This window comes from Sinocyclocheilus grahami, unplaced genomic scaffold (genome assembly GCF_001515645.1).
Source record: "Sinocyclocheilus grahami isolate Dianchi unplaced genomic scaffold, SAMN03320097.WGS_v1.1 scaffold57.1, whole genome shotgun sequence".
NCBI classification, from domain to species: domain Eukaryota; kingdom Metazoa; phylum Chordata; class Actinopteri; order Cypriniformes; family Cyprinidae; genus Sinocyclocheilus; species Sinocyclocheilus grahami.
This window is the reverse complement of record NW_015505236.1, coordinates 2242691-2255427: the sequence shown is the minus strand read 5'-3', so window position 1 is coordinate 2255427 and position 12737 is coordinate 2242691. Positions and strand designations below refer to the sequence as shown.

Below are 12737 nucleotides of genomic sequence, written 5' to 3'. Positions count from 1 at the left end.
TACAATTTTATGGAAAGTGTTTGGATATTATTATTATAATAGTTAATATAATAAGTAAAATATTGTCACTTGTATTCTGCTTAACATTTCTATGGTAAATATGCAGCATGCTCTGAAGACTGTATTTCAGAACCCTGTGTGTGTCAGTAAATAGTAATTCAGATATCTCAGATGAAACAGGTTTGTCATTACTGTCAATGAAGCCTTTGGCCCTGAACTCATGACCTCAGCAACTGACCTAATAAAACATTTTTATGTTGAGATTCTGCAAAGATTTGACTTCATTAAGAGAAAGACACATAGCAGCTATATCTCCCAATTATTCTTGAGCTGCTTGTCCTGTATTGTCCTGTCCTGCATCTCACTGTAACAGGTATAGCTGCAGCCCTCCACCCTCAATTTTACTCCACTAAATTGAAGGTCACCGCATAATTGTGGCTCCTCTCACTTTGAGGTCTCCAGGCTACAGTGCGATATACTGTACTTGGAAAGATGAGGTGGGTGTACACCAGGGATCAAGGTAAATGGTAGATGCTGTAATCTATTGCCATCGAATTCTCCACTAATATTTGTACAGTTCGTAAATATGAGCCAAGGGTCTGGAAAATGTCTTTACTATTTATCCTTTCTTTTATTCAAAACACTTGCACCCTCAATCACAGCTAAATGATTACAAATAAATTATTAAAAAATACTTCGTTCAACATTTTGTGTCAATATAAGAGTTCGGAGTCTTCTTGAAGAACATGTGGCCATTATTTCTTCATACAGCATCTTTAAATCACTAAACGAACCATTTTGCTCATATTAATAACGGATCCCAATATTAGCTGCGGAAATGAATGTTTTTTTTTCTTTCTTTCTCATGTACTTAGTAGTGAAAAGATTAATCATTTTGCATGTTATTGCTTTGCAAGTACTGTGCACCCTAATCTAGTAATTAATAATTTCGTGCAGTTCTATATTAAGCTGCTTTCAGTATGTTTTTTTTTGGTATTGAGATGTAAATAAATGACCATTATAGCCTGGTTTGCTGGTGTATAGGGCAAAAGCAAATTAAAGTCTGTCTTAAACTATGCGTTACGATTACTGAAATGTAGCTGGAACAAAAAAAAGTGCAGCACTTTGACATTAAGATATTTTTCACAAAACAAAAATATCACAAATCATTCTTTATATGTAAAAAGGAAACCCCACCCTTTACAAAAACAAACACTTCACATACATGTTCATTCACTCCAACAAAATGTTGTAAACATAGTGAGAGAAAATATTACAATTTCAGACATTAAGGCCGTTTCCTCTCACTCAACATATTGTACACTGTATACATTTACTTTGACATGCTACAGTAAAATGAAGTTGAATATAACCATTTTTCATGTCTGTTTCGTTTTGCTGAAGAAGAGAAAAAAAAGTTGACATGTTCAGAGAACATGGTCTACATTACAAGAGGCTTTACAGAAAGTGTCTCTATTGAACTCCTGATACAGGACCAAAAACAAACAACTGATAGTACAGTTCAACTTAAATTCACAGTATTATCTTGACTAAAATCAAAGCGGATTCAAGAAAACGAAACAGTGAGAATTAAAAACAAAAAAGATGCAATGAACTTGCATTCTAGATAGGTTTGAGGAATTTCAGAGAGTAATACAGTGAGACGCTAAAAAAAGAGAGGTACAAGAGACAGCAAAGCAAACATCTTATGTCCTCAAGTGTGACCAGGTTAACTGTGATGTAAGTGCACATGTAGCATTAGCAAAGGCTTCTCCTTTGAGACAGTTCTATCAACCGATACGTGAAAATGGTGACATCATAACTTGAAGCCAAGAGACAAGCAGTCTTTCTCCGCCGATGCAGCATATAAATGTTCTTGTCGTTCCCAGGTTCGATTCCTTAAAGGGAGCGCTTGTCTCATCTTCACAAGTGAGAAAATCCTGAGTCTGTATGTCTGAGCAGCAATTCTGATGTTAAGCTCCAGGCTTTTGTTTTAATCGTATATATATATTATTAACTTTATATAGAATTTTTTTTTCCATGATCAAAGTTCATTTATGTACAGTGTACTAAAAAAAAAAACTTTAAAATTCATCTCGTGGTAAAAATACAGTATGTTCTAAATGTTAAGCACCATGTCAGGAACTGTAGCTGTAGATTTTGTTTTTCACATGCTTGCATGGGTGGTTTTCAGAGTCTTCAAATAAAGAGAGAGGGGACGATTAGAGCGGAGCTTATTTTGTTTTTAGAAAATTAATAAAATAAACATTTCTTACCTTTAGTGAGGATGTGTGGCTTTCTGTGAAAACCAGAGAACAGTCAGAGTTGTGCAACTACAACAACCATAAAACATACATACAAAATGAATGTATATTGCAAGAAAAACAAATTAGTTTTTGAATTTCATAATTGTATATATTTTTATTACATTATACTCACTTCAACATCTGAAAGGGTCCTGTGACATACATCTCCACTTCCATTTGAGAGCGTCTTTGTGCCGTTGACAGTGGTAGAATAATCAAAATATTTGTATTGGTCTTTATACATCCCAGTATGCTCAAGCTCACTTCCACTGTAACAGCTCAGGCCATTAGCTGAAAGAAAAAAACAAACAAAAAAAAATAGATTACACAAAAAGCATTAGTTAATTTTTTCTCCCAAATGACATTTACATGTGAATGTGTAATACTGTGCCAAGATCAAAAGTGTGATTGTGGATGTATGTGAGCCTGGGGAGGGTTTGCGCAAAATCCAGATCGCAAATGTAGTCAATTACCGGCAAACCAGTTCAACCAATTTAATGTGGTATGTATCAGAAGATACCATCAGCTTACTTGAACATTTCCGTGTTAACACTGCTATCTGAAAGAGACTACTAAGCTTTGATCCATGCAATGTGAAAAGTCACAAAGATAAATCATATCACTCAAAAGGCCTCGTTTATATCTTCTATATGAAACAAACACATTTTTTTTCTGGCACATGATGGAAAATAAAGACAGCATGGGTTATTTGTAATATTGATTTCAATATTTCAATCAAAAAGCACCTCAACATCCAAATTAAATCATTACTGCAAAATATAAATGTTTGTATATTACTGCATATGTATGCGTAATTTTTAAACTGCATTCAGCAGTGCTCACTGGAAAATACTTTGGGGTGGAAATGCATTTAGCTGCCATGAAAATATCACCACAATGGAAATTTTAAATGTTAAATTCATGCTTTGGTTTTTTCTCTCCATTTGATTTAAGTGTGAAAAGTGACCTAGGGGAGTAAAAATGTGCAAAACAAAAGTACGCTATTGCCTGAAGCATGCTTTGCTGCTTCTTTGCTCGGTCCAAAAAGACATCTAGTCTAAGCTGTTAAATATTAAGCACCTTTGTGTCCACTGAGCTGTTGCTGGTCCTCCATATGGTCTCGGTGGACATTGTGAAGGGACTCAGAGCTGTGGTGCAGACTTCCTTTCTCTGCACCATTCCTAGCTCTAGAATCATGCTCTTCCCGCCTCGGAGCGAAGTCTCTCCTAGTGTGAGGCCTCTCCTCATCCTCCCTCCTCTTCTTTTTCTTCTTCTTCTTCTTTTTATGTCTCTTGAAGCTACTATCCTCAATGCCCTCAGATGGGTCCTTCTCTGAGTGCCTGTAAGTGAAAAGTCACAATGAGCACGTTTCAATGCACACCAGTAAGCTGATAACGCACAAATATCAGCTTATTAAAATAACCAGTTTCCCCGTTTACATGCACATCAGTAACCTAACAAAACAAGTAGCTGCGTTTACATGACTTCATTAATAAATCAGGTTATTTTCCTGTATTGATGTCGAAATATAATCGTTTGTGTATCTGACTCCGAGTATTCCATACATTTGTCAGTTGTGATGTTAAATAAAGCTTGCAACATGTCAGCGAGAAATTTACAGCTATAAATACAGCATTTTGACTGAACCACTTCTACTTCTGCTGCACGAGATAACACATTTTTTATCATTTTCTGAGTCACGGAAGAGTCTGCTTTTGTGATACATTTCCTTCTTTCTTTACTGCAAGATGTTTGCTCTGTGTATATGCGCTTAAATCTGCCCTAACCATGCGTTCCAGTCACGCACCACAGATGCGCACTTTAATAAACCAACAGAAAGCGAGTCATTGCGTCGACATGCCACGCAAAATCGGAGTAAGAGGCAAAAAACTACCCGTGTCGACCGGTTTATGCTTACGCCGTTTATGACCTATCTCCGATAAAAGAAAACGGGTTACCGCGTTTACCTGACCACGTGCGTTTTCGGTTTATTAAGCATAATCGGCTTAAGAACATGCATGTAAACGCGCTCAATGATAATTTGACTAGCCTAGTATTTTAATAGTCAATGGTTTTAAATTCTCACCCAGTCAAATATTAAATGGTCAATGACAGTTTTTCAAATTAAAAAGCAGTGAAGCAGCTGTTAAAATATTTTTATAATAAATTATAATACAAGACCACTTAAGATTTTCTTGAATAAATCTATAAATCCAGAGCAAAAGAAAGCAGTAACAAAGTATTCTAGTAAAAAAAATGACTCACCTGTGCCTTTCTTTGTTTCTCTTTTTCTTTTTGTATTTCTTCGCTCTGCACTCATCAGAACTTTGTCTGGCATCAGCCGATGGACTGCGTTTTCGCTTGTAATGTCCGGGCAGTGGGCTGACAGAACGTGGAGATGAGGGTCTTACTTTTGAACCATTCACTGTATGGGACACCCTTCCATAGCCACCATCCACCCCACGATGGCTGTGACTGGAAGATCCATCCCGGTTATGGTGTCCAGAAGGACGATAAGAGTCATTCACAAATCTCCTATCCCTACTCCGTTCGCGTTCCTCTCTGGGTCTTCTTTGGGAATAGTGGTGCTCTCTACGGTGATGTGAGAATCTGTCCCAGTGATCTCTGTGATGCCGGTCTCTACTGGTGGAACGCTCTCTAAAGGGACGACTCTCACGATTGCCATGACCATAAGACCTCCGGCTTCTTTCGTTGTATTCCCTATAGTGTCTGTACCGGTCCCCGTCTTTCACAGTTGAAGAAAATTGTGGGCGCTCTAAAACCCTATTCCGGTCATCGCTCTGTCTATCTCCAGAGCTAAACTTGTCTAAGTGTGATGGCTTTGACTCTTTGCTTTCTCCTTCACTGCACCTGAACTCTTCCGTTAACCTGTGTGGACTTGTATGACCATCACCAATATGAAGGCTGAGACTGTTGTTGCCCTGAAGACCTGACATGCCAGCCTCTGCATGGGTGTCATGGCCCTGAATCAGCTCATCTTTTGAAGCTGTCTGGGCATGAAGGTCAGTGTCTGTAGTCTTTGAGACTAATGATGCATCAGATGAAGATGCAGACTGTACCTGTGAAGCAGACTGAGATGAAGAGTCTGAAGAAGGTTTCATACTTTTTCTTGAAGGCGAGAAACACGTCTGGCCATCAGTACTTGGTGGTTTGGAGCTGCTGGATGGATAAATAAATGAATTAATGAAGAAAACCTAAAGACGGTTTAGTCCATCAGAAACTCGCCAATTCTAAAAAGTAATAACTAGGTATATACTGATATTTAAGTTAGGGCCGATACTGTTAAGCATTTTTTATTTTATGGCCAAAAAAAACAAATGGCCCATAGGCTGTAACCTAAAAGTTTCTATAAAATAACCCGTGCATAATGTGACCAGTAATGTCTCAATTGTCAACAAATCACCTGTTGTGTAGACCGACATTTAACGAAAAAAAAATAAATAATAAGTTTTACATTTCTAAAAGGCTAATAATACTTTGTCACAATTCGAGTTACCAGCCCACAAAACAGAACAAAGTAGGAAATCTCCTGCATGAGGTAAACAAAACTATTTTCTCATGTAACAAGCAATAAACCATTAGTCATTCTGAGTTAAGGCATTTAAGAAAAAAACAAAAACATGTTGACACACAGATCAACATGTTAAAGGTGCAGTAGGAGATCTTGGAAAATGCTAACTTTAGCCTGATAGCACTGAAAGCGAACGTCCCACCCTTCCTGCAATCACAGTCCAAAGCCATGCCCCCTGAACGCATATACGCTCACAGACCAGAATACAAGAGACAACATTACTACAATAGGCTACATCAGCGGTTCCCAATTCCAGCCCATGTTCCGAAGTGAAGCAAACGGATTTCCCCTGCTCAGGGAGTAGGGAGCAATGAACACTGTGTAGGGTGCATATAGATCGGAACACAGTTCATGCACGTAGCTCACTTCTAATGAGCTGGTTATCTGAATCAGGTGTGTTAACTAAGCGAGACATGCAAAATATGCATTTTGGCGCGAGGACTGGAATTGGGAACCACTGGGCTACATCATGTGTCATTCACCGGTGAGAAAACATTAAAAGTACTACAATACCAGGAAGGAAGATCGGGTTGTTGATGTTTGTCTGCCATTCTCGCTCTGTCTGCACAGTGTGCGTGAGCACGCTGATGACGTATCCTGCCTGCGCAAACCCGGTGCACAGAGGTATGCTAATACATACGTTGACAGGCAGGTAGGAAAGCCAATTAAAACGCTCGGACCGAGCATTTTGATTGGATGAACATTTCTTGGTCCTATGCCTTCCACAGAATATATAAATACATTTAGACCACTTAACTTAATGATTGCTATTGGGATGTGAAGAGACTTTCAACCAGCATAACAAAAAATGTTTCTGAAGACAATCACCTATTGCACCTTTAACAAAAAAAAATAAATAAAAAAAAGAGAGAGCGCGCACACAACATCTATGGTGTAAACAATATAAAACTATTGCTTACATCATGTGAACAATCTATTATTTTTTTTTAATTGCGCATACTGTAAATTACATCACAGGGCCTTTAACGGGCTTCAGACAGAGCATGAACACAAGCATGGGACCGTTTGAAAGCAGCTGCCTACCAGCTTGTACTGGATAGAGTCAAATTAGTCTTGGCTATTGGACCCACTACCTGCCCCGTGTCGGTTACCTGTCTCACCAATACACGCAACAAATATTATTCCACCCGTTACATCAAATATTAGCCGCTCACCCGTAGGGTATCCGTGGGCCGCAGGACCCTGTCGCGATGTACCATCTGTCTGCTAACCAATTATTTATTTTGTAAATAAGGTTTTGTACTTCATTCTTGGTCTACTATTCACGGCAAAAAAAACAAACAAACAAAAAAAACAAATCATATGCACAAAAATGTGTTTTGCAGTACCACAGCCAGTGGTACTCTGTGGTGGTGGTGGGGCAGCTATAACCGGCACAGTCCTACTTAAAATTCTATTCTAAACTGATCATTCTAAATGCTACAAGCAGTCGTTATTGTTAATCATGAAAACTTGTACAAATTACATTTGTTAAATTAAATAATGTTAAAATAAAACAAATATTAGATGAAAAACTTAAATTAGATATGCTGCCTTGGCAACCACCTGAAAAAAAAACTGCTTAAGTTGAAGTACTAAAACTAAGATAAAAACTAAAACATAACAAAATTAAAACGAAAACTGATAACAAAAATAAAAAGCTAATTCAAAGTATTGATAATAACTATAATAGTAAATATTTCTAAAATAACACTGGCTACAAGTACATTTAGGCATCAAAGCAGTGTACATTATGAAACATGGATATTCATTACGAGATCAAACAACACAACCGTTAAATAATAAAAACAAGACACAGATTGTGGTGTTTGAGCATCTCACCTTGACTCACTGTTTCCAGGCTTTAAGCTGAATTGCATGTCTGAACTATTAGATTGATTAGCAATCTGTGATGAAGAATGTGGCGCACCCACAACCTGAAAAAAGGAATAAAACACTCTTCTTTAGCAAAAACAAACAAACAAAAAATTCAGGGGGAAATATATACAGGCCAAAAATTTACATTTGAAGTAGGGCTGCACGATTAATCGAATGTGATTGTCATGCGCATCTTGTCAGTAAAGCCGGTTCTGTGATTAGTAGTAAATCTCCAGCACGTGCGTTCAGATAGAACAGCATTTACTACACAGAGCCGTAGTTCACTGACAAGCTACGCAAAATCACGTTCATAAATCGCAGACAATTTAATCATGCGATTATGAAATCTAAGAAATCGTTCTGCGATTATGAAAGCTGTTTGCTTAGCTTGTCAGTGAACTACGGCTCCGTGTAGTAAATGCTGCTCCATCTAAAGGTACTTTAAAATACCACATTTAATAACATGTTTTTACTCCAAACTCACTTCATAACGTCGAGTGTTTGAAATAAATCCTTCTGTGAGATGTGGCTTCTTACACAGAATAAGGCACGCAACATATTTCATAGTATTCTAAGCAGTGATAAAGGCTATGTCGATTAGCACTGCATTATTAGATACTTTATTATAATAAAACGAACTCAGATAAACCATATATTGTCGTAGTCGTGTGTTTATTAGTCACGTTGAATCAATGAAAGCAGTTAAATCTTCTGTTTATTCAGCTGCTGCTATAGGGATTTCCTGAGTTTCTTCTGCGAGGCGTATTTGGAGTTTAAGCGCAAGAGCGCCCTCTAGCCTTCGAATGGAGATTTAACTGCTGATCACAGAACCGTGCTTCACTGAAAAATACACATGGCAATCACAGCTTCTGCCAAATCACGATTTATCGACTTTGCAATTTAATTTCGATTAATCGTGCCGCCCTTATTTGAAGTATGTACCTTTTCAGCATGATTAAAACCATTGGCTTTGGGAAGGCCATTCTGGGATTTGTGGGCAGGTCCTGATCCATTTTCACGCACATGTAACTCTGGAAAGCCATTAGATCCATTTGTCTTCGGGGTAAGCAGAGGCAGTGAACTGGGATTGTGGGACTGGGTGTCATCCTTTACCCCATTCCCATTGGTTATCTTAGGAGCAAGATAAGGCTTAACTGATCCGTTCTCCATGGCTCCAGCCTCTTGGTCGGATTCCTCTGATGATTCCGGACCATAAGGAACCAAGAAAGAAGCTCGAGTGTGAGTTCCATTGACCTGTGAGAAGCCTGAGGTAGACACTGAGGTGCTAGAAGATGTGGGCTGAGGGTGAGAGGCTGAAGATAAAGAGCAGTTAGGGCTTGACTGGGTCTGAGTAGGTCTCACAGGTTTGTTCTGACCAATGATAAATGTCAACTTCGGCCTCTTGGATGAGTCAGGAATGCCCATGGGCCGAACAAGTGAAGTAGAAGAGGATGCGGATGCAGAAGAGGACGTATGAGATAGGCCAGAGCCTAATTTGGTCACACCACAGAAACTTCTGTTGGGTTTGGAGCCACCATGGTATTCCTTTGAAGAACCGTTCCCGTTTATGTACGACGAGTTCTGCAAAGTACACAGAGTGAAAAGGTGAAGAGAAGCAGCAAACCTAGCTTAGCTTTAAGGCTAATTTGCTGAACCATTGTAATTTGTTTGAATGCGTTATTGTCTTGCAGTACCTTTAGCATATGAGGTGGCAGCTGAGGGCCAATGAAGGATGTGGAGGTGTACTGAGGCCCATTCATCTTGACTGGAATGGATGGTCGAGGAGATGACTGGCCTGGAGTATGATTCATCTGGCTAAAATCACTTCCATTTTTTGCATCAGGTGACCTAAATTAAAATAAGCGTTTTACTGATGAGACTCACCCTTAGTGCCAAAAACTCAAATTACCCACTTAAGTTATGGGAAGTGAATAAAGACCTTTACCTGATGTAGAACAGCAAATAAGCTTGCTGATTAAGCACTGTTCTTATGTCGCTGAGAGATACCGATGAGTCGTTCATCTGATACCACTGCCCATTGCTAGCCTGAAATAGAGGATCAAATTAATCATACATATATTATGTTGTAAGCACATAATAAAGAGGATGCAGGTCTGTACTTGATGACTTACCTTAATGTAGCAGTAATAGTGTCCAGCATGGCAACTGAAGCCAGAATGAACCAGCACAGCATACAGAGCATAGATTTGTGGGTCCCCATGTGACTGAGACATGAATGGGCGCAAATCTAGATACTCTGTGTATCTCACATCCTGTGAAGGATTAAGAATAATCATATTTAAGGCTGCCAAAATTAATGCATTAACTGATGACATTTTAATGCTGTTAAAAATGTATTGAATACATTTAAGCACATTGACCTAGCCCTATTACAGGTCCTGCAACAAGACAACACCTCAAAAATATGAATGATTGATCTGGTCACACCAGTTCGTCCAGTATCTTAGCATGCAGCTATAAAATTAACTTTTGTCTTATGACCTTTATGCAGTTTACCTTTGTACTTTTTCCTCCACTGAAGTTGGTAAACCGCTTTAATGAGATGGTGAGAACATTAGAACTCCGATGTATGGTGAATCTCTTTGAGGCGGTAACCATTTTCTTACATCTGCCAAGACAAAAGAATATTACTATAAATTGAGTGAAAATGAAAATATAAAAATAAAACAATTCCACATGGACACATGATTTGGTCTCTAAATGCACTATTCTATTTAGAAGAAACAAAAGTCATAAAACAGGTTACAACTGAAAGAAGGCCCTTGTCAAGAGTGGTCAATGCATGACTTCAAATGCATGGTAACTGTACACACAATTGAATTTGGGTAAAACAATGATGTGGTGTTAATATGCACGGAAAACTTACTTGGAGCATTTATAAGCATTGTCCCCATCAAGTTGCTCAGGCTTAACAAATTGCTCAAAAGCCTTACTGAGTGTCTGAGCCGTCTGCAAATAAACATTCAAAAAGTTATCATTATTGTAGCCATGTTAAAAATTACTTGCTTCAGCTGTAAGATAAATTTGTGTCAAGAAAACATTTGGTCACCTTTATCTCCAGTGAAATATCCAGGAATGGGTCAAAGGTATCAGAAACTGCTTTGCAATTCAAACATTTGACTGTGAAAAAGAAATGTGCATTAAATGTACCAACAGATGTATCTGGAACACAGATTAAATATTCAATCATTGCACAAATTATAGAAAACATACATATAAAATAAATCAAACTTCAAGACACTAAATTTAAAGGTGTGTTTTTATAGACCATATGTGCAACTCAGAAAGAATAAAATTAACCTTAAACCAAATCAAAACAAACACAAATCGTATGACCTACCTCTGGATCTCAGATAACCCCCAAATATCTGATGTACAAAAGTGGTTGCCTGAGTTTGCCTGTCCAATCTGACAATTAATCAAAATAATGAAGTTATTGAAGTTTGCAGTCATTACAGTTAATGCACTGATGAATGAAGAAATGTTTATTTCTTGCCTTATAATGCTAGTAAACTGGCAAACAAAACTGCATTGTGGGAACTCACTTGTTTCCAGGCAGGCAGGACTTTTGCATAGCATCCACCGTGTACCTCAAGAACTCATGAGCATCTTCTTGACTTCCAAATCTGAAATGCTTTCCAATCCCTGAGGATAAGAACAAAAGATCAGTGGTCCATGTTATAAATCATCCTGGACCATTCTTTATCGCTTAGCTCCAGCAAAAAAGCACTGTGGCTGTGTTGCTTTTTTTTTTTTTAATTCACGATAGCTATAGTTTACAGTAAACTGTCACACCAACACGTTCCACAATAAAACCTCTGTAAAATGTGTGTACCTTCGATTAGGTCGTCAGACCTAACACTTAAAACACAGTTCAACAACTACAGAGGCGGTTCCGTGTGATTTTGCATGAGGAAATTATCCTGTAGTACACACTCTCTCCGCACGTCCGCCAACTGTTATCTAGCGCAGTGGTTCCCAACCCTGGTCCTGCAGCCACCAACACTGCTCGTTTTGCATGTCTCCTTTCTCTGACACACCAATTTCAGGTCTTGAAGTCTCTACTAATGAGCTGATGACCTGAATCAGGTGTGTTTGATTAAGGAGACATGCAAAACGAGCAGTGTTGGGCTGCCTCCAGGACCAGGGTTGGGAACCACTGATCTAGCGTGCTCGGCTAAAGGCTTCGCGTGTGAGATAGGCCTCTGCCGCACGTTATTTATACACAAAACACTATGAATGAATTTATTTGTAGTGGTATTAAAAGAATGTGAAATACTTGTCAGTGAAATCTAACTGGCTAGACATCTTTTTTGTTGGCGCGAGAAGTTATGACTGATTTAAAGAGCGCTGTGTTGTAGCTACAAACGCCATGGTAACGGCGAAACTTAACAATACCGATGGAACGCGGCATGAACACGGCCACGCACTTCGAGAAGCCCGTCTGTGAATCAAGAAGATGTTGATACATGTGGTGTGTCCCCTCACAAACATAAACAAGACAACAGTACTAAATTTCATTAGCCAAATTTCGATTTTAATCGAAAACAGGTCGAAAGGAGGGGCACGGTATTTGAAATTCACCGGTGCCTTGGCCGAGAAGGCAACGCCGCTGAAAGACTCATTGCGAAACCCGGTGTTTTCAATTTCGTGCCACGCAATAAACGCAAACCACACAACGCGCACTCCAAAAATCACCTGCAGCAATCAAATGTGATATTTAAATCAAATAATACACGTACCTGTAAATTTATGATTAATTTAAATGAGTTCATCCATTCTAAAATCCAAAGAGCGTCCGGCGGTGAACAATGACGTAGTTTCCCCACGGATCCATCCGGGTACTTTCGTAATGTCAGCCAACCCAGTGTTGTGTGGATGTGGCCTTATTGAACGCGGCCGTCAAAGCAGTTGAATGTCTTTGTTGCAGTCAACTTGTC

General features: G+C 38.8%; 1 protein-coding gene across 1 annotated transcript; it reads right to left on the bottom strand.

The window, feature by feature from the left end:
- Nucleotides 1-2085: 2085 nt before the first annotated feature.
- On the bottom strand, nucleotides 2086-11817 carry LOC107584191 (ubiquitin carboxyl-terminal hydrolase 42-like). Its single transcript, XM_016270696.1, has 16 exons — nucleotides 11781-11817; nucleotides 11343-11442; nucleotides 11138-11205; nucleotides 10847-10917; nucleotides 10664-10746; nucleotides 10294-10405; nucleotides 9909-10049; nucleotides 9722-9822; nucleotides 9471-9624; nucleotides 8719-9357; nucleotides 7741-7835; nucleotides 4572-5483; nucleotides 3387-3646; nucleotides 2440-2597; nucleotides 2277-2333; nucleotides 2086-2197 (listed from the first exon to the last, which is right to left on the bottom strand). Exons 1-16 carry the CDS (start codon nucleotides 11815-11817, stop codon nucleotides 2168-2170), a joined length of 3018 nt encoding a protein of 1005 aa, XP_016126182.1. The 3' UTR covers nucleotides 2086-2167.
- Nucleotides 11818-12737: the final 920 nt, after the last annotated feature.